The following is a 20289-nucleotide window of genomic DNA, read 5'->3' on the forward strand; positions in this document are numbered from 1 at the left end:
TGCTTCTTGAATGCCTGCACGAAGCTTCTGCAGCCAATTGGAACCTGCGTTGGACGTTCAGGTTCCAAAGAACATCCGCAAACTGGAACACTCACCTCCGGGTTTGCAGTGTTCGGGAGCCAAAACATTCGACGCTCACGGTATTTGACTTCCAAGGTATGACTGTACCTTGGATTCTTCCCACAAACCGGAGCAAGATTGCACTGCTCTGGTTCGCCAGAAGCAGCTTAGTCATGCTGGCCACAGGACCTGGAAGCTTCCTGCGGACAAACACCGGCTCCCTCGGCCAGTAAAGCGAGATGAGTACCGCAACCCCAGAGTCCTTGTGGACTGGACTAAGTCAGGGGTCCCTTTACCTTTACCTTAAGTGCAATATACAATGTGACACTAGATGGTGATAGTGAGCCTTATGGAAAATTCAATGTATTTTTAAAAACGCTTTTAAAACAAGCCTTTTCAAAACGGTTTTTATATGTGTGTAGATTCCACCCCGGTAATTCCACGTTACCCGTCGCAGCGCAGGCTTCCTGCGCTCCTGCAGCATCAATAGCTAGATCTCCTGCCGGGGGTTTCTTCGCTACCAATTCGCCGGTTAAAAGCCGCCGCCACTTCCTTGGTTGGGTAGCTCGCCTCCAACCCTTCGAACTCGCGCTTCCAGAGGCAGCATCTAAGCCGGACTGGAGGTGCGCTTCCCCATTCCTGCATTTCCCCCCACCGTCCACCCTCAATAAATATCATGTTTCTCAAAACAGTATCATCGCATGATTCAAACGACTCTGCAGCGGCTTTCTTTTCTGGAGGAGGAGGCAGAAGCAGCATCCCTTCCTCTAGCGCGCAGACGCGGCCTTGGCGAGGGGAGCGCTGGCCGCTCTCGCTCGTCATCTCTCCAGCGCCTGCCAAGGAGAGGTTTCCAAGCGGACCTCGGGGCCAGCAACGAAGGCGGGGAGGACCCGGCAGAAGGGCCAGGGGGCACCTTTCCAACTGGCCTCCCCTCGCAGATCTAGGGTGCACATCACCGGCACCCCCCCAAAACACACAGCTCCCTGCACGTTGCTATAGAGAGAGGGGTGTGTGCGTGTAGCAGGGGGCAGCAATCTTCTCCACTAACTGTGTCTCGCGGGGCCAAGCCTCCTCTGCTGACAGGCTGTGGGTGGGTGTGAGTGTGCCAGGAGCTGGTGTACAGGAGGAGCATCGCAGGCTCTCATTGGACGCGCGCACAAACGCGCGCGCGCAGCCAGCCAGCCTCCCTCCCTCCCTCCTTGCACTCCAGCAGCCTGGCTGAGCCTTGGCTGGTGCTCCTGCTCGTCGGGCTTTCCACTTCACTGCCGATCCTCCCCGCACCGGAAGCCTGAGGCTCCGCCTTCCTCGGCATCCAGCACCGGGAAAAGCCCCCCTGGGCACTTCCAGCGGGAAGCGCAGCACTACGCCCGGCTGGGCAACCCCCTCCTCGCCACTTGGCGGCGGCGGCGGGGCTGCGCGGGTTCCGTCCAGAGCAGCGGCTGCTTCGCCTTCCGACCCGATCGCGCCCTCGTCGGGCAGGAGAGGCCCCCGCGAGCCGGGATGGGCTGAGCGCCCGGGGAAGAAGCAGCCGAGAGGAGCTCGTGGGCCGGCGAACAAGTGAGTGGCCGGCCGGCCGGCTGGTTGGTTGGCGCTGCTGCTCGGGGAGGCTGTGCGCTTGGTGCAATGCAACACCGCGTGGCCGCCTGCAGGGCTCCGCGGCGGACATGCTGAGCAGGGGAGGAGCCGGCGGGAAAGCGCCAGGCGAGCTCGGCGGCTCCGCAGCAGGGCTGGAGGGAGCGGGCGCCGCCAGCTCGGCCTTCGCCTTCCGCAGCAGGTGGATCCCGCAGGCGCGGCTCCGGGGATGAGCCCCGCGGGCGCGCCGCCTCCTATCGCCCCGGTCAGCACGCACTCGCCGCCGCCGCTGCCGCCAGGGTCGGACCCTGCGCTCCCCCCGATGGTTCCCGCCCGCCTGCTTCTCTGTGACAGGGACGTGACCTTCCCTGGCTGAGCCTGACGATGTGGGGTCAGGATGCCTCGGTGCCCCGACGTCGCCTGGCGCAACCTTGCAGGGGCGCTCCTTGGCTGCTGGCGCTGCTGCTGAGCTTGGCCCTTGCCCGGAAAGGGGGCTCGGCGGCACACTGCCCCAGCAAATGCGTCTGCGCCAGCAATATCATCAGCTGCTCCAAGGCCAACCTGAGTGTCTTCCCCCATCCCCTTCCCTCGTACGCGGCTGCCCTGGACTTCAGCTACAACCAGCTGACGCGCCTGCGGGCGGAGTGGGCGCCTTCCCCGCTCCGCCACCTGCAATCCCTGTTCCTCAGCCACAACGGCCTTTCCTTCATCTCCACGGAGGCCTTCACCAATGTCCCTCACCTCAAGTACCTGGACCTCTCGTCCAATAACATCCAGGAGCTGGGGGAGAACCACTTCAGCCACCTGGTGAAGCTGGAGGTGCTGCTGCTCTACAGCAACAAGATCTCCAAGATTGACCGGACGGCTTTTGAAGAGATGACCAAGCTCCAGAAGTTGTACCTGAGCCATAACGCCATCAGCCGCTTTCCCCATGAGCTGCTGAAGAAGGATGAGGGGGGCTTCCCGGAGCTGGCCTTGCTGGACCTCTCTTGCAACAAGATCAAGGATATTTCCGTGGACGAGGTGAACAAGCTCCCGGCCTGGGTGAAGAACGGCCTCTACGTCCACGGCAACCCCCTCACCTGCCAGTGCTCACTCTACAACCTCTTCACCCACTGGCAGAAGCGGCAGCTGAGCTCCGCCACAGACTTCAAGGAGGAGCTCAAGTGCTTCCTCCAGAAAGACAACAAAAGCATCAAAATCTCCAGCCTCAGTGGCCCAGGGGGCTTGAACTGCAGCGAGTTCAAGGAGCAAGTGCTGGAGGTCCATCGCGGGGAAGAGGTGATCATCAACTGCGACACGAGGCAGCGAGGGGTGGTGATCAGAGAGTGGCTGACCCCACGCTACGAGCGTGTCCCCCAGGAGGGCGACAACAGCTCCATGACCATGCTGACCAACGGGAGCCTTCAGATCAAAAACATCAGCGTGGAGGACATGGGTCCGTATACCTGCTATGCGGTCAGCCAGGTGTTCAACGAGACCCTCTATGTGCACGTCACGGTCCACAACTACTCCTTGCACGGGACCCCGGACACCCTCAACACCGCCTACACCACGCTGGTGGGCTGCATCCTGAGCGTCATTCTTGTGCTCATCTACCTGTACCTGACCCCCTGCCGCTGCTGCTGCCGCAACGGCGAGAAGCAGGCCAGCCAGCGCGAGGACAGCATCAACTCCTCGGTGCTCAGCACCACGCCCAACCACAACACCGGCGGGGGCAAGGAAGGGCTGAACCGGCACATGGCGCCTGGCAACGCGCAAGGCCAGAATGGCAAATGCAAAGCCAACAGCTCCCCCAAGCAGGCGGCCAAAGGGTCCCAGAAGGCAGAGCGGAAGATGTCGGATGCGGACTCTGTCAGTTCCGTCTTCTCCGACACGCCCATTGTGGGGGCCTCGCAGGGTGAAGGCGGGAGAGGATCCGGCAGGGATAAGGCAGGGGCTGAATTAGTGGGGCTGCTGTGATCGTTCTGGCACTGGGAAACAAGACGGAGGATGCAGCCACATCCCTTAAGGCATAACACTATTCTCTGGTACTGTTCTCCGACCTGCCACAGTATGTAATGGCGTTGCTTTGTTACTTTCCTCCTGTCGAGCCCACAGTCCAGTGTCGAAAACCTTGATCTCCCAATTTTGCTCTTGAAGCACAGTCTTTCCTCAGCCCTCCGTTTCTTTGGAATGACATGGTTTTTCAGATCACCCTCATGGGAACCTTTGTGAGCATCTCAGCCACAGGCAAAAGGGTCCAGCAGACTTCACTAGGTTTTCCTGCATCCTGCTGTCGCTTTTGCTTACTTTTCCTGGGTGGGAATTTCCTCCCAAGTCTCTGTGCAGGTATGAATACCAGAAGAGCAGCCCCGGCTCATCCGCTGCAGCAGAAATGGCAGTGTCACCTTCAGAGACTTAACGATATTAGGGTGGCATAAGCTTCCGTAGGTGGCAGCCTGCTCCATCGGATGTTACAAAGTGGGCCTAGAAACCAAGGTTTTTGTTCGCCTTCATGCAAATTAAATCACATTCATCTCCACAGTAGCTCCAGAGATGGCAGTAACCCCAATCAGCCACGGTATTGTGGGAGTGGGGTGCGGGAAGTTGACTTTTTTAAAATGGCTCAATAATATTTTTTTTATATATCTATATCTATATCTATATATATATAAACTCTTGCTACAAACATTTATTTATTTATTTATTTATTTTTACAGAAAACGGAGGTTCCCACCATTACCAGGCTTTTTCAGGATGTAATTCAAATAATTTTTCTAGTAAGCAGGCAGACCTGTTTTGGAAACCTCTGCTCTCCCTTTTTCCTTTTTTTCTTTTGGTGGGACTATGACAGAGATAAAAACTGATTTTTTAAAGAAACATAGTAGAGAGGAGAGGTTAGTTACGCAGTCTTTCTTCATTAGGAAGCTCTTGTTAAAACATAAAAGGAGCTAAACCCAAACATTTTAACCTTCGTGGCACCAAAATGCAAGAAGGGAACCAACAGCCTTGGGAGCTGGCAAGGTGGGATTCCACATCCTCACTCATCTGAAACCCATCCTGCTTGCTCCAAGATGCAGCAGAAACAAGAACGTTGGTGTGGCATGTCCCAGATCTCCTGCTTTCCCCTCTCCACAGCCTGCTTGGCAGATTCCCATTACTGTGGCCACCCAATCGGTCAAGCTGGGGGTCCAGAGCGCAGCTCTCCATCCTTGCAAAACTTCAGCAGATTTGGAGACTGTAGGAGGCTATCTAGATCTTGGAAATCCCAAAGCCATTGGGGAGCCTCTTCACCCTGCTTTAGGAGACCAAGTGGTCGACAACTTCCAGGTGCTTGATGGGGAAAGCAGCTGAAATGAAGTTGCTGCTCAGCTCCCGTCAACAGCCATGTTTAGGAACGTTTCCACCCAAAGAGAGGCCTTCCTGAAATGTGCATGTGCTGCCTTTGAGCCTCGCCCTGTGACATACACCACTGTATGTGACTCAGGCAGTGAGGTGTAGAAGCAGCAGAGAAGAGGGAGAAAGACTGAGCATTCAAGATAAGTCTCTGTATTAAATATCTGGAATTGCACTGACTGTGCTCTATGTGGTGCAGTTGGCATGACTTCACTGGAGGTGAAGCAATTGCAGTGAGAAGGTCCCTGTGCAAAGCAGGGGACTTAACCCTGCACCTATTCTCAAGGGATCTAACAGAGAAGGCTGAATCCCACCTGCTCTGTCCAACTCAGAATGCTCCATTGGAAATGGGTTGATTTGAAAAGCCATTTGGGGTTGCCAAGGATGAGTGAAGGCCCTTGAGACGGTCCCCTTGCAAAGGTTTCCCTTTGATCTGCATTCAGGCTCCATTGCCGCTCACAGTCAGTTTATCTGTTGGCTGAAGTGGGAAATGAAAGGGGAGAGTTCAGGGCTGGCGTGCAGGGGCGACACTATAAGCCATAAGAATGTATTGCACAAATTTGTGAATGGGTCCAAAGCAGCGATAAGTCCTGAAGAGCACAGCTCTGTGCTATAGCCATATGAACCCTGCTCACAGCCCTGAGGCTCATTGCAATCAGTCAGTTAGGGAGACGCCCAAGAACAACCAGAGCCCAAAGTGAAGATGGAAGTCAGCTGTCAGAGGCAAATCTCCCATCTTAACTGACTCGCTCTGGGGCTTCTTGCTTTCTCTGGCATGTTACTGGGAAGGAGAAGTCCTTTAATTGAAGCATCAGTCCAAGTGAGGTGCCTGCAAGCCAGAAGAGGGAGAAAAAGGAGAGGCTGAGGAATTAATAGAATGAGATGAATGAAATGTGAGGATGGTGAAAGCAGGGAAAATTTAGCAATAAGACAGCTGATTTTTATAAATCTGTGGTTGAATTCTATCTAGCTTATCTGGAACCGTGGTAGGTTGCCATGTTCTGACCCCCTTCGTCCCTTTACAGATCTCTTCTGTCAATCTGTTTCCTGAAATTTCCAGACACCGGGAGCAAAATCAGAACTATTTTAGAGTAAGGAAAGGACAGGACAGAGTTTTCCCTGTGCATGTTTGCTGGATGAGGAAACATATTAACTAGGGCTGTTGATGTAAATACAAAAAAATTGATGACCTTGTACTGTAACAGCATAGGCTATATATTTATTCATGCTAGGACATTTAATAGCTGTGAAGCTCTTATACTTCTCGGGGGGGCGGGGGGTGTTCAGGGAACGTGAGAGCTCATTTTGGCTACCTGTTGACTTCACTGCTGCTTAACCCCTTTGCTTCTTGGGCTGGAAAGATCTGTGCTGCAGATAATGAAAAAAATTCACAGATTGCACTCATAGCAGAAAGCTATCTGCCTTCCCCATCTGCAAGCTCTTTTAGATGGGATGAAGGGAGAAGGGTTTGCAGCCTGAATCCCTACAGACCTCAATCAGCATATGGCCAAAGGGCCACAGATACATAGTGCAGATGCAGCAGTATCAACTCTCTCATGCGCACAGCATGTATCTATCACATTTAATGGGGAGGGGAGGGGACATACAAAGTTGCCTCATGCTGGATAAGACCATCTGTCCATCTAGTCAAGTATTATCCACTTTGGCCGGCAGGGATTCTCCCAAGGACACAGACAAAGGTTTTCCCCAAACCTGGTATCTGATATCTGCTAATGAAAGATGCCAGGTATTGGAGATGGGACTTTTTGCATGCAAGCCTATGTTCTCTTAAGCAGCCGCCCAATGCCCAGTTCTCGTCTACTGGAGATGGGTGAACAGAATGCTAACATGAGTTGAAGCGAGGATGGAAGCAGCCTATGTTTCAGTATGCACATGTGTGCAAGTACGAATTAGCATGTGTGGGTACCCACACTTTTAAACCCCTGTTCAGAACACCTCCTAGCCTCTAATGTTATGCTAGAAAAGCTTGGTGCTTAAGTTGTGCAAGTAGCAGGACTAACCTTCAGAACCTTTCTAGGGAAAAGGGACATGGACTAGTAGGATTGTCGTTGCATGGACAATCTGCTTCAGCAAACCTTTTTCACTCCTGTTCCTCTTTGAAGAGCCATAAATACCCATGCTCGTTAATAGAGTAATCCCTTGTGATGCTTTCCCAGGATTCCTTGGTCCACCAAAGAGGAAGCAGAACAGAGGACTCTGGGATATCCCTGTATCACTGAGCTTGATCTTGGCAAATTTACTTCTTCATGTGGAAATGCCCTTGGCAGTGTGAGGCAAGGAGCCCAGAGTTTTAGGCACCACCTCGTGTGACATGAACAGCTCATACTGGGCTATGAACAAGGATTCATTGGGGTGTGTTGTTGTGTTTTTTAGCTTGATCACAGGGAAATGTGCAGAAGGAAACCTTGCAAGGGTTGGTTGTCAGGAGTTGGCATTGTTGGGAACTTGCTGAGGTCCACACCATTTCTTCCTTCTGAGCCTTCTGGCCCTACCACTCTTCCCCCTTGCTGTCACTGCCTGTTCTCCTGCCCACTCAGAGCATGTGCGCAAGGGGAAGAGGGAGCAGACGGAGCAGTATCTGCTGTGTGCCTTGCATTCTCCGTCTGGGGGGCTGTGTGACAACAGACAAAATAGGCAGCAGGGACAATCTTGGCTAAGTGTATCCCATTCCCGAAACCCAGAGCTAGCACCATTGGGAGGAGATATTTCTGAAAGGCCCGGGGCAAGAAAGCCACTGGGACCAACCCAAACATTACCTGACCTCACTGGCAGTAGGTAAGCATGAGAGAGAAGCCGGTTGTACCATTGACTACTTGTTTCAAAGCACATCAACGGTCTAGTGTGGATGTAAGACTTCCACCCCTGAGCCCTGGATCCAAACCTCCCTCCCATCTCTCCTGCGCTTAACTCTGGTTTGGTGGTATTCCTGCACCATGAACCCTAACCCTGGCATGGCAATGCCATGGTGATATATAACAAGGTGCTGAATCCTAGCAAAACTAGTTCTGAGCTTTTCTCTCCCTTTGATTTCATAGCTGCCCTCTTCTGGTGTCCATCGGGGACTGGATTGGGGGCCAACGTCTTAAGAGTGGCAGGACCACCATCTTATTTTGTGACCGCTCAGGTCACTCCTTGCACCCTCTTGGTCAAAGCAGTGAAGAAAGGAGCTCTTTTTGCTCCTGTCCTACAGGTGGACGTTGCTACGCCTCATCACTAAGGCAACCTTTTTATTCCATCGAAACTGGCGCAGTCACGAGTGGATGCCACCCACATGGTTTCCCTGTTGTAAGCTCTAGGCTGGTTGCTGAAAGGGAGGCTCTGCCTGCTCTCCACGGGGTGCCAGAACCACTCGCCTCTCAGCAAACCACCTGCTTGTGCCTGCTGTCTGTGTGCAACGTGCCACAGGGTCCCTGCTGAGAATCTAAATATGCTCTGAGTCCACACTAAGCTGCCAGGAGAGAAATATCTTCCTTCCCTTACTGGATAGGGCATCCAAAGGAGTATATATATTTAGTGGAGGTAAGAATAAGGAACACAGCTAGAAATAGCTCCGCTATGGTTGTGGGTACTGAAGTCCTCCTTAGGATCATGCACTGGGCCTGGTATTTACTTTTGTTAAACAGCATAAAGTGCTCGATCCTAACTGAAAATAATCCCTTGATGCCGCTTCCTAGCTGTTTAAAGAGAGAGAATGTGAGTGAATTCCCCCCACTGCCATAATATGCAGTGCGCTCCTTCAGACAAGCAGAAAACAAATAGGCTTTCCCCCATTTAGTTTGACCTTCTGGCTTGCTCATTAATGATTGCCATCTTTGTGGGTTTCTAAGGCTCCTGAATGTTAGGCTATTTTAGAAGGTTCATCTATTTAAACCAAGATATGCAAATCGCTACCACTGGTTTCATTTGCTGTCGGCTCCTGCTCCCACGCCTGGGTCAGCTACCAACATTCCACATAAGCATCTTGAGGGGTTTTAGTTGAATGAGACTTTGGGGACGAGAGCTGCGCTGTCAGATCTGCAGTGGTCAAACGTGAATCTGCCCTGAATCTGTCTGCCCTACTGATAAGGTCAAATGTAGAGTGCCAGCACAGTGGGAAGAAGTCAAGCTGCACACAGCACAATCCTCTTTTTTTAAAGGAACCTTTGTATGTGCTCACCATTCCTGGTGCCTTAGGCAATGCGTGAGCATGACAAATGTGCAGTGCAGCTGCAAACATGCTTGGGAAGGGAGATGAAGGGGGAGTCTGGGGCCTAGACAGAATGGCTGGCAGCAGATGGTTTCTTAGGAGATTACTGGAAATCCCCACCCCCACCCCTTAAAAAAAACAATGGAGGGAGGGCAAGGCAAGAACAAGATTAGGGATGCATGTATTTACGTATGCAAAACAAAAGGCAGGCTTCCCACTGTATTACTGCACTTTTCTGAATCCATACAGCACAGCAAAGAAAGCTCCCTTCACACCACCAAGAAAGGTTGCCCAATGCTTGTAGTACAGCATGGCCCCATCTCTCACTCCCCCCATTCTGTGGTTTGCAGGTCAAGCAAAATGTTATTCCAACCTGCAGAGGATGCATACATGCTTATCTGTTCCAGGCAGAGACAACAATCCCCAAGAGTACCTGGGCTGCATTTTTGTTGAGGAGTCTGTACTCTCCAGCATAGACATAGGTGAAAATAAAACATGTTTTATGAATATGCACCTGCAAGGATCTGTCTCTTTTTTCCACCACCATGATGAATATTGACTTCGGCGTTCTCAATCAGGGCCCAAACACAGAGGCAAGCCTTGGCCATGGATCTTCAGTAAACTTTCATCAGAATTAAACGTAGCTAAGAGGGCACTTTGGGACGTGGTTTGTGGGGTATCGTGTGTGGCACTGCAAAAAGAGACAGAGAGGAAAAAACTGCCAGGGTTGGGATTGTTCGGGTTTTTCCTGCACAGTCAGGCAAAACTCTTTCAGTCGATGCTGCAGTCAAAATCCGCAGACCATGAAGGCGGAAAAGAGTAGAGTTGCTGGGCATTCACCTGGATATGATGTCTTTCCCTTTAAAAGCTCTGCAACACTCAAGGCCTAAATGGCTGTTGCACCTTGTGTTATTAGATGGTTCTCTTCACCCACTCTCATACCTGCTATGGACCAAACACAAGGGTCCTCCTTGGTCCAAAGGCTGACTGCTCTCTCTGGGTGTAGATCTGGCATCTCTAGAGCACATTAGCAGTGATCCAGCACGTGTTTTATTTTTTAGGGTCAAATGTGGATCTCATGGCAGCTTCTCTCATGCATGTTGCACAAGTGTTACCCATCAAGCCTCAGCTAGCAAGATTCAACACCACATACGTCCCAGAAGTGCAATGAATTTATAGAGTAACCCTAAAGTATCAACGGCAGAGCGCAGGCAATCCACAGCACACCTCCCAGGTGTGGACTCTGAAAGTCCTCTGCCTGAGACCTGCTATTACTTTAGGCCAATAGGACTGGACAGCTCTCCAATATCCTTATTTAAGGATAGTGGGCACCGTACTTCATATATCTGAACTCGGCTTACTGTGTGGCAAATCTGGGATTGCTGCCTATTTCTCTGGCTCAGTGCCCTTCAGAGCTGCTGAGAAGACTTTCCTCAGTCACACTACCAGATCATTCCTCCACTGCCACCCATGCAACACCTGTTGACATAGCATAGAACTATGAGCAAGTAAAATAGGGCAAGCTCAACCTAGACACACAGGGCTAGATCTGGATATAGCATAAGGCCATGCAAAATCGTTTCCATTATTCAAAACGTGCAATCCTTTGAGAGCAAGAGGCTCATGTAGAAAGAAAACACCTGATCTAAGCGGACAGCAATGCTCACCCAAGGGGTGGCTGTATTTATTCAAGCATGAAAGACTATTGTGCTCGCCAGGGCTTTCCATCAGTAAGGTATGAACAGCCACTAATGAAGTTCGTTCAGAAAAAAAAGCATTTCCTTTCCCCACTTGGCTGGACAGAAGAGATTGATCTGAGCAGACAGTAACCAATCTCGCTGAAGGGGCCACTCGTGCATTCATGGCTGGACGTTGCCATAGGCTAAGTTGTCAGCACATAATAAGGTATCATCTTTTTCAGGCATTTATATCAAGGAAGATAGTACTGTTGTATGCAGTGTGTGTGTGTGTACTGTGAAAATGCACCTCAACTGCACATGGCTAGGGGTTTCCATTGGAGTTGCCCTCTCATAATCTTAGGGTGCTTCCACACAAGGGCATTGTACTGTAAACTGGTCTCTCAGATCCAGTTTTTCTGGCACAACTGGCACGTGAATATTCACATGCTCCTTTTCAGACAACATTCATGGGCATTCTGCCACTTGACATCCACACCTGTGGGCAGAGCTGGATGGGATGTATCCAGACTGTGTTTTTTTGTTTCATCCTTGCATCCAACCATTTCTCTACCACCCTCCACTGTCTTTTCCTGGGCATACACAGTAGTGTCCCCACAGAAATCTTTAAAGAAAGATCCCAGGAAATTCATACGAGTGCATAAGCAAATTGCGTGTTTCGCAACAGGGAAAATGGACCTGTGAAATTCCCCTATGAGGAATGGTTGCGGCATTCAGGATTTTTCAGTTTACCACAAAAGAGGCGAGTAAGGAATTTAAAAAAAAAAAAATATCCAAGGAATGGAGAAATTGGATAGAGGGGTTTTTCCTCCCTCTCTCATAACACTAGAACCTGTGGACATATAAAGAAACTGAACTTTGGGAGATGCACAAAAGACGCAAGTAAGTACCGTATTTTTCGTTCCATGTCTGTGCGTCTTATGGAGCGAATGTGTGGTCGATTGTTGGCTCCCTTTCTGGCTCCGCCCCCTTGCCCAGGCCTCCATTTTTGAATGTTCTGCAGACGGAGGCTGTTTGTTTCCCCAGCGACATGTGACTGGCTGATTAGACAGATAGTCTGGAAACTGTAGAAACGGCTCCCTTTCCTTTCCTAAAGAAGCTGCAGAACTTTGAGTTGAACCCCATAAAACCAGGATTTTTTCCCCTTTGCAAAGTAAGCTCAACAACTTTGAGCTGATCCTCAAAAAAGGGGGCTTTTCCCCTTTGCAAAAGAAGCTGCACAACTGTGAGCTGATCCTCAAAAAACCCACAGGAGGCAGTGATGACTCACCACCTTGGAGACATAGAGGATAAGGGTAACTACTAGCCAGGATGACTAGGCTCTCTACCTTAATGGCTGGAGGCAGTAATGCTTCTGAATACCAGTTTCTGGAAGTCACATGGGGGAGAGTTGCTCTTGTGCTCTGGTCCTGCTGGTGGGCTTCCCACAGGCATCTGGTTGGCCACTGGGAGAGAGCAGGATACTGGAACAGACCTGTCAGCAGAGCAATAGACCACTGACCTGATCCAGCAGGCTCTCCAAGGAGAATAATGGCTGTTTCATTTCTAAGAATAACCACCTACCCCTTCCCCTAAGGTTCAAGGGAGGTTGCAACATTAAAGCACAATATTAAAAACAGTTCAAAGCAATTTACAATCACAACAACAAGGTGCATCCTAAAAATATGCACTTTGAGTGGGGGAAAACTAGGATAGCAAGGTGTGTGTTTGGCATTTGCTGGAAGCTGTATAATGATGCTGCGAGATGCACCCCTGCGGGGAAGGAGTTCCACAACTTAGGGGCTGCCACAGAAAATACCCTCTCTTGCATCACCACAGTCCCAAGTCTCCGAGGGTGGTGGAACTAGCAATAAGGCCCTCTCCACAAAACATCTGAGGGGGTCTGTACAGAAGGAGGTGGTCTTTCAGATATTTGGGGCCTAAGTTATTTAAACTTGAAACACTAACATCTTTAAACACTAATCTTTTTTGCTCATGGGTTGCTAAGGGTGCTTCCAGACAAACTGTTTATTGAGCAATCGTCCTGAATTGCTTTCAGGGAGATTAAACTACACCAGCTATCTAATATTGCATTCATTCTAATTCATTTGTGAATGATGATGATGATGATGATGATGATGTCTCAAAGCATGTTTTATCACACTGCATTTCCCCCATCACTTTTCTTATCACAAAAACCTGACCTTTGGGGGAAGTGGGTTTGCTGCACAATCACCTATATAACTGTGCAACTTGAATTTACTGGTGTGAGATTATATACTATCACTGCCACTAAAAAGGGGGCAGCCTAACCATCTGGAGCCTAGTAGAAATAAATAAATATAGCTCATGGCTTTCAAAAACAGGCCCCATGTTGGCTTTTGTACATACACGTGAACACACCCATGTGATGTGTGCACCCATGGTTTCTGCAGTGGAGCCAGGTAGGTCTGAGAAATTAATGAAAAGGCATCCCAACGGATGAAAAGGTGGTTCAAACAGGACAAAGGAAGAGTGTGAAAACTTCACAGGTATACACAGATTGGAAGCATATATTTGCACCTAAGTTGGCACTAATGTATGAAAATTCCCAGCAATTGGTTCACTGGCTAGCTGCAAACTGCTAGACAAAGACTGATGGAAAATAGATCACTGTAAGATGTCTAGTAACAAGGGCATTCTAAGAACGAAGCCAATAGTTTATTCATTGCTTTAAACTAGGATTGAGTCTCTGCAGAAAAATCCCCTGAGCTCATAGACAGGTATTAGAAGGGCTTTAGATTCATCTCCATATGAATGGGATAATAACTCTGAAGTTAAAGTATTAAGACCTAATTTATCCTCTCTGACTGAGAGCTTTATGCTACCGCTTGGACTTTAAGACCGGTCAAGCCTTGCAGAGATCACTTGTGAATTAGAAAGCATTGACTGACTTCCTGTAAAGAGAATTAAGAACCTGCCCTTTAATGGTATATATTAGAATACAATATCGTACCTAGAATTTGCTAAAGGCAGTAGAAGCTTGGCTAGTAGAAGCTTGGCTAGCCAGCTTGCTTCTCAGAGACAAACACAGGTGTCACAAGGCTGCTGAATTAGTGAAGATGCCTCCCTTTTGTGATGTTTTCTGGAGCTAAATTCCATCCAAACATTTTATTCACAACCAGTATGGCTCTGACAATGCACTGCTCCAGGCACATGCTGATTCAGAGGAAAATTCATTTCACTGGTCCTTTCTGTGCAAGAGTGGAAAGCATATTCCCATATCACTTGTCATAATTATTCACTAAAAGACACCCACCCACCCGCAGGAACGTAATGGATACCCCGTGTAGATGGCTTGTGATGAGTTGGTGTACAGGAGGTTTTCTGTCTTCTATTCTAGTTGATCCAGAGTGCCTAAATAAATGGAGAGGCAGTGTGGTGTAATGGTTAGAGTGTTGGACCTGGGAGACAAGGGTTCTGTTCCCCACTTGGTCATGAAACTCACTGGGTGACCTTGGGCCAGTCACTGCCTCTCAGCCTAACCTACCTCGGAGGGTTGTTGTGGGGATTAAATGAGGAGGGGGAGAACCATGATCTCTTTAGAGAAAAAGGTGGGATATAAATGCAATAAATAAATAAATGCATACATAGATACCTTCTCAGAAACGGGCTGCTTTTAGCAACGCAGTACAATCAGAAGGTCGGCGGTTCGAATCCCCGTGATGGGGTGGGCTCCCATTGCTCGGTCCCAGCTCCTGCCAACCTAGCAGTTCGAAAGCACACCAAAGTGCTAGTAGATAAATAGGTACTGCTCTGGCAGGAAGGTAAATGGCGTTTCCGTGCGCTGCTCTGGTTCACCAGAAGCGGTTTAGTCATGCTGGCCACATGACCCAGAAGCTGTACGCCAGCTCCCTCGGCCAATAAAGCGAGATGAGCACTGCAACCCCAGAGTCGGCCACGACTGGACCTAATGGTCAGGGGTCCCTTTACCTTTACCGTACACATTACTTTCAGATAAGATACCGTAACTTTCCTCCGGGTGGCACTGGTGCTCCAAAATCCCCTTCTAAGGCAAAACTTTTCAGCAGCTGTTGATCAGCTGGCAAAAATACTGAGCAAGAAAGTCACACAGATGGTCTTTCAACCCCACAGAAAGGGACATGTTTCCGCACAACAGGCCACACCAGGAGGCAGATTGGGAAACAAAGCAAAAGTCTGAGGTGGCAGATAGACTTACTTAAAGTTTTTGTCACACTCCAGCTTCCCAAAGGAACAGTGAAAACACTCCTCACCTTCTCTAGTTGCAGAAGCAGGTTTCTTATAAAAAGCCTGACAGAGAGGCAGAGAGAAGGAACACGATAGCAGCCAAAAACAGGTGAAGACTATCATCTATCTATTGATCTATCTATCTATTTCTATCATCTATCTATCATCTATCTATCATCTATCATCAATCAATCAATCATGTATCTATCTATCTGTCTATATATCTATCATCTATCTATCCATCTAAATATCTAAATTTCTATCTATCATCTATCTATCTATCTATCTATCTATCATCTATCATCTGTCTATCATCTACCTATCTAGCTATCATCTATCTATCTATCTATCTATCTATCTATCTATCTATCATCTATCATCTATCTATATCTATATCTATATCTATATCTATCTATCTATTGCTTTTCTTTACAAAATATAGCCCAAAGTGAATTACAAAATAATGCAAATATTAAAACCAATTAATAAAGAAAAACCAAGCAGAAAAATCCAAAACCACATTTATACATATAAAAGGCACATTCCACCCACTGAAAGAAGTTGCAGATACCTAGAAACCCTACAAACTAAGAGCCAAGGGTCCAGTTAAATAGAAATGTTTTTGTCTGGTACCTAAAAGTAGATCATGACAGTGCTAAATGTACCTCCTTGGGAATAGCATTCCATAAGCGGGGAGCCACTGCTTCTCCCTCAGAATAAAAAACCCCAAAAGCTTGCTCTCTACCACATGCACATATGCACAGAGATCAGCAAAGGTGTGGGACGGGATAACTGGCTTGACTGACGTCCACAATCACACAAACTTCCCATGGATACTGATCTGTGGAACTGAAAGAGGTTGCAGGAACATTTGCAGGCTTGTGGTGGTAACAGGTCAATGGCAGTCAGCTCAGGTTCCACACAGCAGCAATTGCAAGTTCCCACTGTTACCACCCTTGTGACCCAAAGCAATTATTTTTGCCCTGACTTGTATCCAGTTCTCTCATATGGGACAAACATGTACGGTATTTTGTACACAGTAACGCACTTCATACTTGACCCAGAAAACACCTCTGTCTTAAAAGTACAGAACATTTTGAACACACTGGTGAAACCTATTGTTATGAGAAATGGGATGGATGAATCCAGGGATTCCTGGTGGATTACAGACAGACAGACAGACAGACAGACAGACAGACAGACAGACAGACAGTTGTACGTTAGGGGTGGGCCTAGGCTGTATGCCTGAGTCCCTTCTAATTCCTGGATCTAGCAAGGGTTAAAATCTAATGGAGGATCACCATTCTTCTGATAGGAAATGCTCTGTGGGTGGGTTGCGAGACAAAAAATGGGGGGGGGGAGTTTAAGGAGGGTCAGTTGATGTGGAAGTGAGAAATGTCCCTATGTTCATCTGAGGCATGTTTGAGGGTATGTCACCTTTGTCAGGTATGCCACTACAGTGGTACCTTGGGTTAAGTACTTAATTCGTTCCAGAGGTCCGTTCTTAACCTGAAGCACCAATTTAGCTAATGGGGCCTCCTGCTGCCGCTGCGCCGCCGCCGAACAATTTCTCTTCTCATCCTGAAGCAAAGTTCTTAACCCGAGGTACTATTTCTGGGTTAGCGGAGTCTGTAACCTGAAGCATATGTAACCCGAGGTACCACTGTACTTCCCCATCAGTTTCCAGTGATTTGGCCCTAAGTCACCATGTTCCAGATTCCCTACTGACTGCCCCTCTGAATGAGAGCTACTTCTCCCTTGCCTTCAAAAGGCACACCAGTCAAAAAGCTGGGAGAGAGCATCAGGGAAGGCCTTGTCTGCAAATTCTGTGGAAGAGACAATCAGGTGGCCTTGGGCAGGAATTATCTCATTAGGAAGAGAGAGCAGAGAGGGGTCCCATCACCGGCCAAGAAAGCAGGATGCCCTGTGTGTCCAGAATTCATTTGAAAGGAAGGGAAGGCAAAGCGTCTGAGCCAGTGCACCCCTCCCCTTCCTGAACGCGGATGAAAGCAGCTCAGAACTCCCCCACGAAAGAGCAAATTCCTTCAAGTACCACTCAGGAGTCTACCAGGCTGATGAAAGGCAGGCAGCGCAGACAAGAGGGAGCAAAAGATCAAAAACACAAGAGGCCTCCCAAGCACCGCAGCTTTAATTCAGAGCTAAATGACTGAAAAGAAGCTAATGGGCAAGCACCAGTCACTTATGGGAAAGGCCCTGCTGAGCTCCATTGTCTGGCCACCCAGAGCATCCACCCAGGCTAACCATGCGGCCTGCTCAGCTCAGCTCCCATCTGACATCCTGCGAAGGGGAGGCAGCTGCCAGGCAGGCCAAGGCCACAGAGAGGAGCAGAGAGAAAACAGAGCCCATTGCAGGGGTGCGTGTGCGCGCAGTGGTGGGAAACAGAAATATCTGTGAAGGGCTGTGAGGAACATCGAAAACACAAAATACACTGGGTATGTTATTCCCTCAGGACCATGTACCCATCTTGAAAGGCTTCTGCAGCTTTTCTAAAATATATTTTAGGGATGACTAACTAGGGAACCAATCTAGCAGTTTGAAAGCATGTCAAAGTGCAAGTAGATAAATAGATACCGCTCTGGTGGGAAGGTAAACGGCATTTCCGTGCGCTGCTCTGGTTCGCCAGAAGCGGCTTAGTCATGCTGGCCACATGACCCGGAAGCTGTACACCGGCTCCCTTGGCCAATAAAGCAAGATGAGCGCCGCAACCCCAGAGTCGGCCACGACTGGACCTAATGGTCAGGGGTCGCTTTACCTTTACCTAGGGAACATGTTTCATACAGTGGAGGGGAAGTAACAATCTTGCAGTGCGTTGTTCTGAGATGTCAGTCGCTTCACACAGATAACTTTTAGAGCGAAGAAACCGAGAGGGGAATAGAGCTCCACTAGCCAAGAAGGAGCTCTTTCCCACTAAACTAGGCCTGGGGAACCTCAAGCCCACGGTCCAAACGTAGACTGTGAGGTTTCTCTGGTCCTCCAAATGCTCCCCAGGCTACACGCCTCACAGATCCTGCTTTGCCCCCCAAGTGTTTCTGCAGGCTGGAGTGTGACTTTGCAGGCCACATTCAAGGTTCTTGTATTAAGTGACAAGGCTCTTAACATCTTGGGTCCAGGGTACCTCAGGTTAGTCACTGAGATCGTTGGGAGGAGACACTGATAGTGTTCCCTCATGGCTCAGAAGATGCACAGCTCATACCCACAAGGAGCCAGGCATTAAGTATTGTGAGTCCAATTTTGTGGAACTCTGCCCCACTTGAGGTCAGACTGGCACCCTCCCTGTTCCGGCACCTCTCAGGTGGGCTCCATTGCCATTCTAAGAGAATGAGGGAGGTATTCATGATGAGTTCCTGAACCTCTTTTCCTAGAAAAATCCATTGTTCCTATCAATTGTTTCAGTGAAATTAAGCATGATATTCCCAAACTAAAAAGTGTCCATGACAAACTTTATCCAACAAGACTTGCATCTCCAAGATGGCTCCATTATATCCCATGATAAAGTGTAGTCATGGCATTTGAATACAGGCAGCGACTGTTGCATTTTATATGTGTGCAACTGCACACACATGCATCATCCAAACCTGAAAGCGATCCAAAAACAACACAAAAAGCGGTGGGGCGGGGGCAGAATGAGGTGTTTGCAGGCTTTTTCAATGGTGTTTCAAATATACACAATTTCACTTAAACGCACAGTGCCTTGGAATGTAACCCCTGCATAAATTGGGAGTTGCCTGTACAGTAGTATCTCGGGTTAAGTATTTAATTCGTTCCGGAGGTCCGTTCTTAACCTGAAACTGTTCTTAAACTGAAGCACCACTTTAGCTAATGGGGCCTCCCGCTGCCACTGCACCGCTGCTGCGCGATTTCTGTTCTCATCCTGAAGCAAAGTTCTTAACCCGAGGTACTATTTCTGGGTTAGCGGAGTCTGTAACCTGAAGCGTCTGTAACCCGAGGTACCACTGTACTGTTTAGTGGAATCTCCCGCATGTTTCCATTGAGGAAAGCCTTACTTTACCCAAAGGCTATTAACAGTTCAAGACTGCTGTTAACACATTTATTTACTCTGCAACTGTGTTTGCAGAAAATGTATTATAATGGCTACCCCATATTAAAATGTTTCATTTCTTCCTCCCAAATGTAATGAGACGTGTTTTCCTCATTACTGCCGGGACAAGCTCCTTGATCCAGCCAGGAAAAATTGTAATATTTGCTTGCAATACAAACAAGAGGACACAAAGGTTATTTTGCCCTGGTGGCAACAAGATGTCAAAGTTACTTTGCTGCTCATGCTGTAAACCGTAAATTGGACAACTAAGTTCTCTGTAGTACCTGCTACTGCAACTGCTTCCGACACATCTGACTTGCATGAGCATTCAGGTTTGGAGAAGCCTGTACCAATTATCACAATTTATATGGAGTGTCTCTCACAACAACTGCAGGAGGATATAGCAGAGACAGAGAATCCAATTTCCACTGTGAATTATTTCTACTGGGATTTTTTTATTTTTTAAAAAATGCTGCCTATAAGAAGCCTTTGCAAATGGCTCCCCCTTGTGGATATTTAAATTAGAATCATGCACTGGGTGGTTCTTCTACTCTTGGGGATTCAGGGGTTAATATGGTTAATGCAGTCAGGGGTTAATACAGCACTCTGGATTCCGGCAATGCTGCCAACCCTTGTGGCAGTTGAGGAGCACAATATATACATAATATTGCAGAGGCAGACATGCATTATAGGATAACAGCACTAATGAGGTGGCAATAACACAATCTGCCATGCGTTGGCTCCAAGAAGATCCATTTGACACAGAATGCCCCCAATGGCTTGTGAGGGGCAGGTGCTGTTTTTCCTAAACTTGTTTCCATGTGACTGTCAATCATGTTTCACGCGTGATCAGTTTTCAAATGCAGAGCCTCTCAATGTGAGCTCTGGTATTCTACAAAAACGAAAGCACAGCTTAGCTCCCATCAATCCCTACTGGAGAGTCACTTGCAAACAAATTGGTACCCGAGCTGACAGTTACCCAGTGCTGCATTGTGTGGATTGTTTTTCTACCAGCCTGTGAAGTAGCCAGTAGTGTGGGGTCTTCCAACATTCCTTCATTTACTGAAGTGGCAGCTCTTCACATTGAA

At 48.6% G+C, this 20289-nt stretch overlaps 1 protein-coding gene across 1 annotated transcript; it reads left to right on the top strand.

Moving 5' to 3' along the window:
* Positions 1–872: 872 nt before the first annotated feature.
* Positions 873–9730, top strand: AMIGO1 (adhesion molecule with Ig like domain 1). Its single transcript, XM_083620058.1, has one exon. It carries the CDS (start codon positions 2017–2019, stop codon positions 3592–3594), a length of 1578 nt encoding a protein of 525 aa, XP_083476184.1. The 5' UTR covers positions 873–2016; the 3' UTR covers positions 3595–9730.
* Positions 9731–20289: the final 10559 nt, after the last annotated feature.

Source organism: Podarcis filfolensis (assembly GCF_964270895.1).
Source record: "Podarcis filfolensis genome assembly, chromosome: 6".
Classification (NCBI taxonomy): Eukaryota; Metazoa; Chordata; class Lepidosauria; order Squamata; family Lacertidae; genus Podarcis; species Podarcis filfolensis.

Excerpts from the sequence above, each read along its gene's own strand:
- AMIGO1 (XM_083620058.1), top strand. The coding sequence starts at position 2,017 with ATGTGGGGTCAGGATGCCTCGGTGCCCCGACGTCGCCTGGCGCAACCT.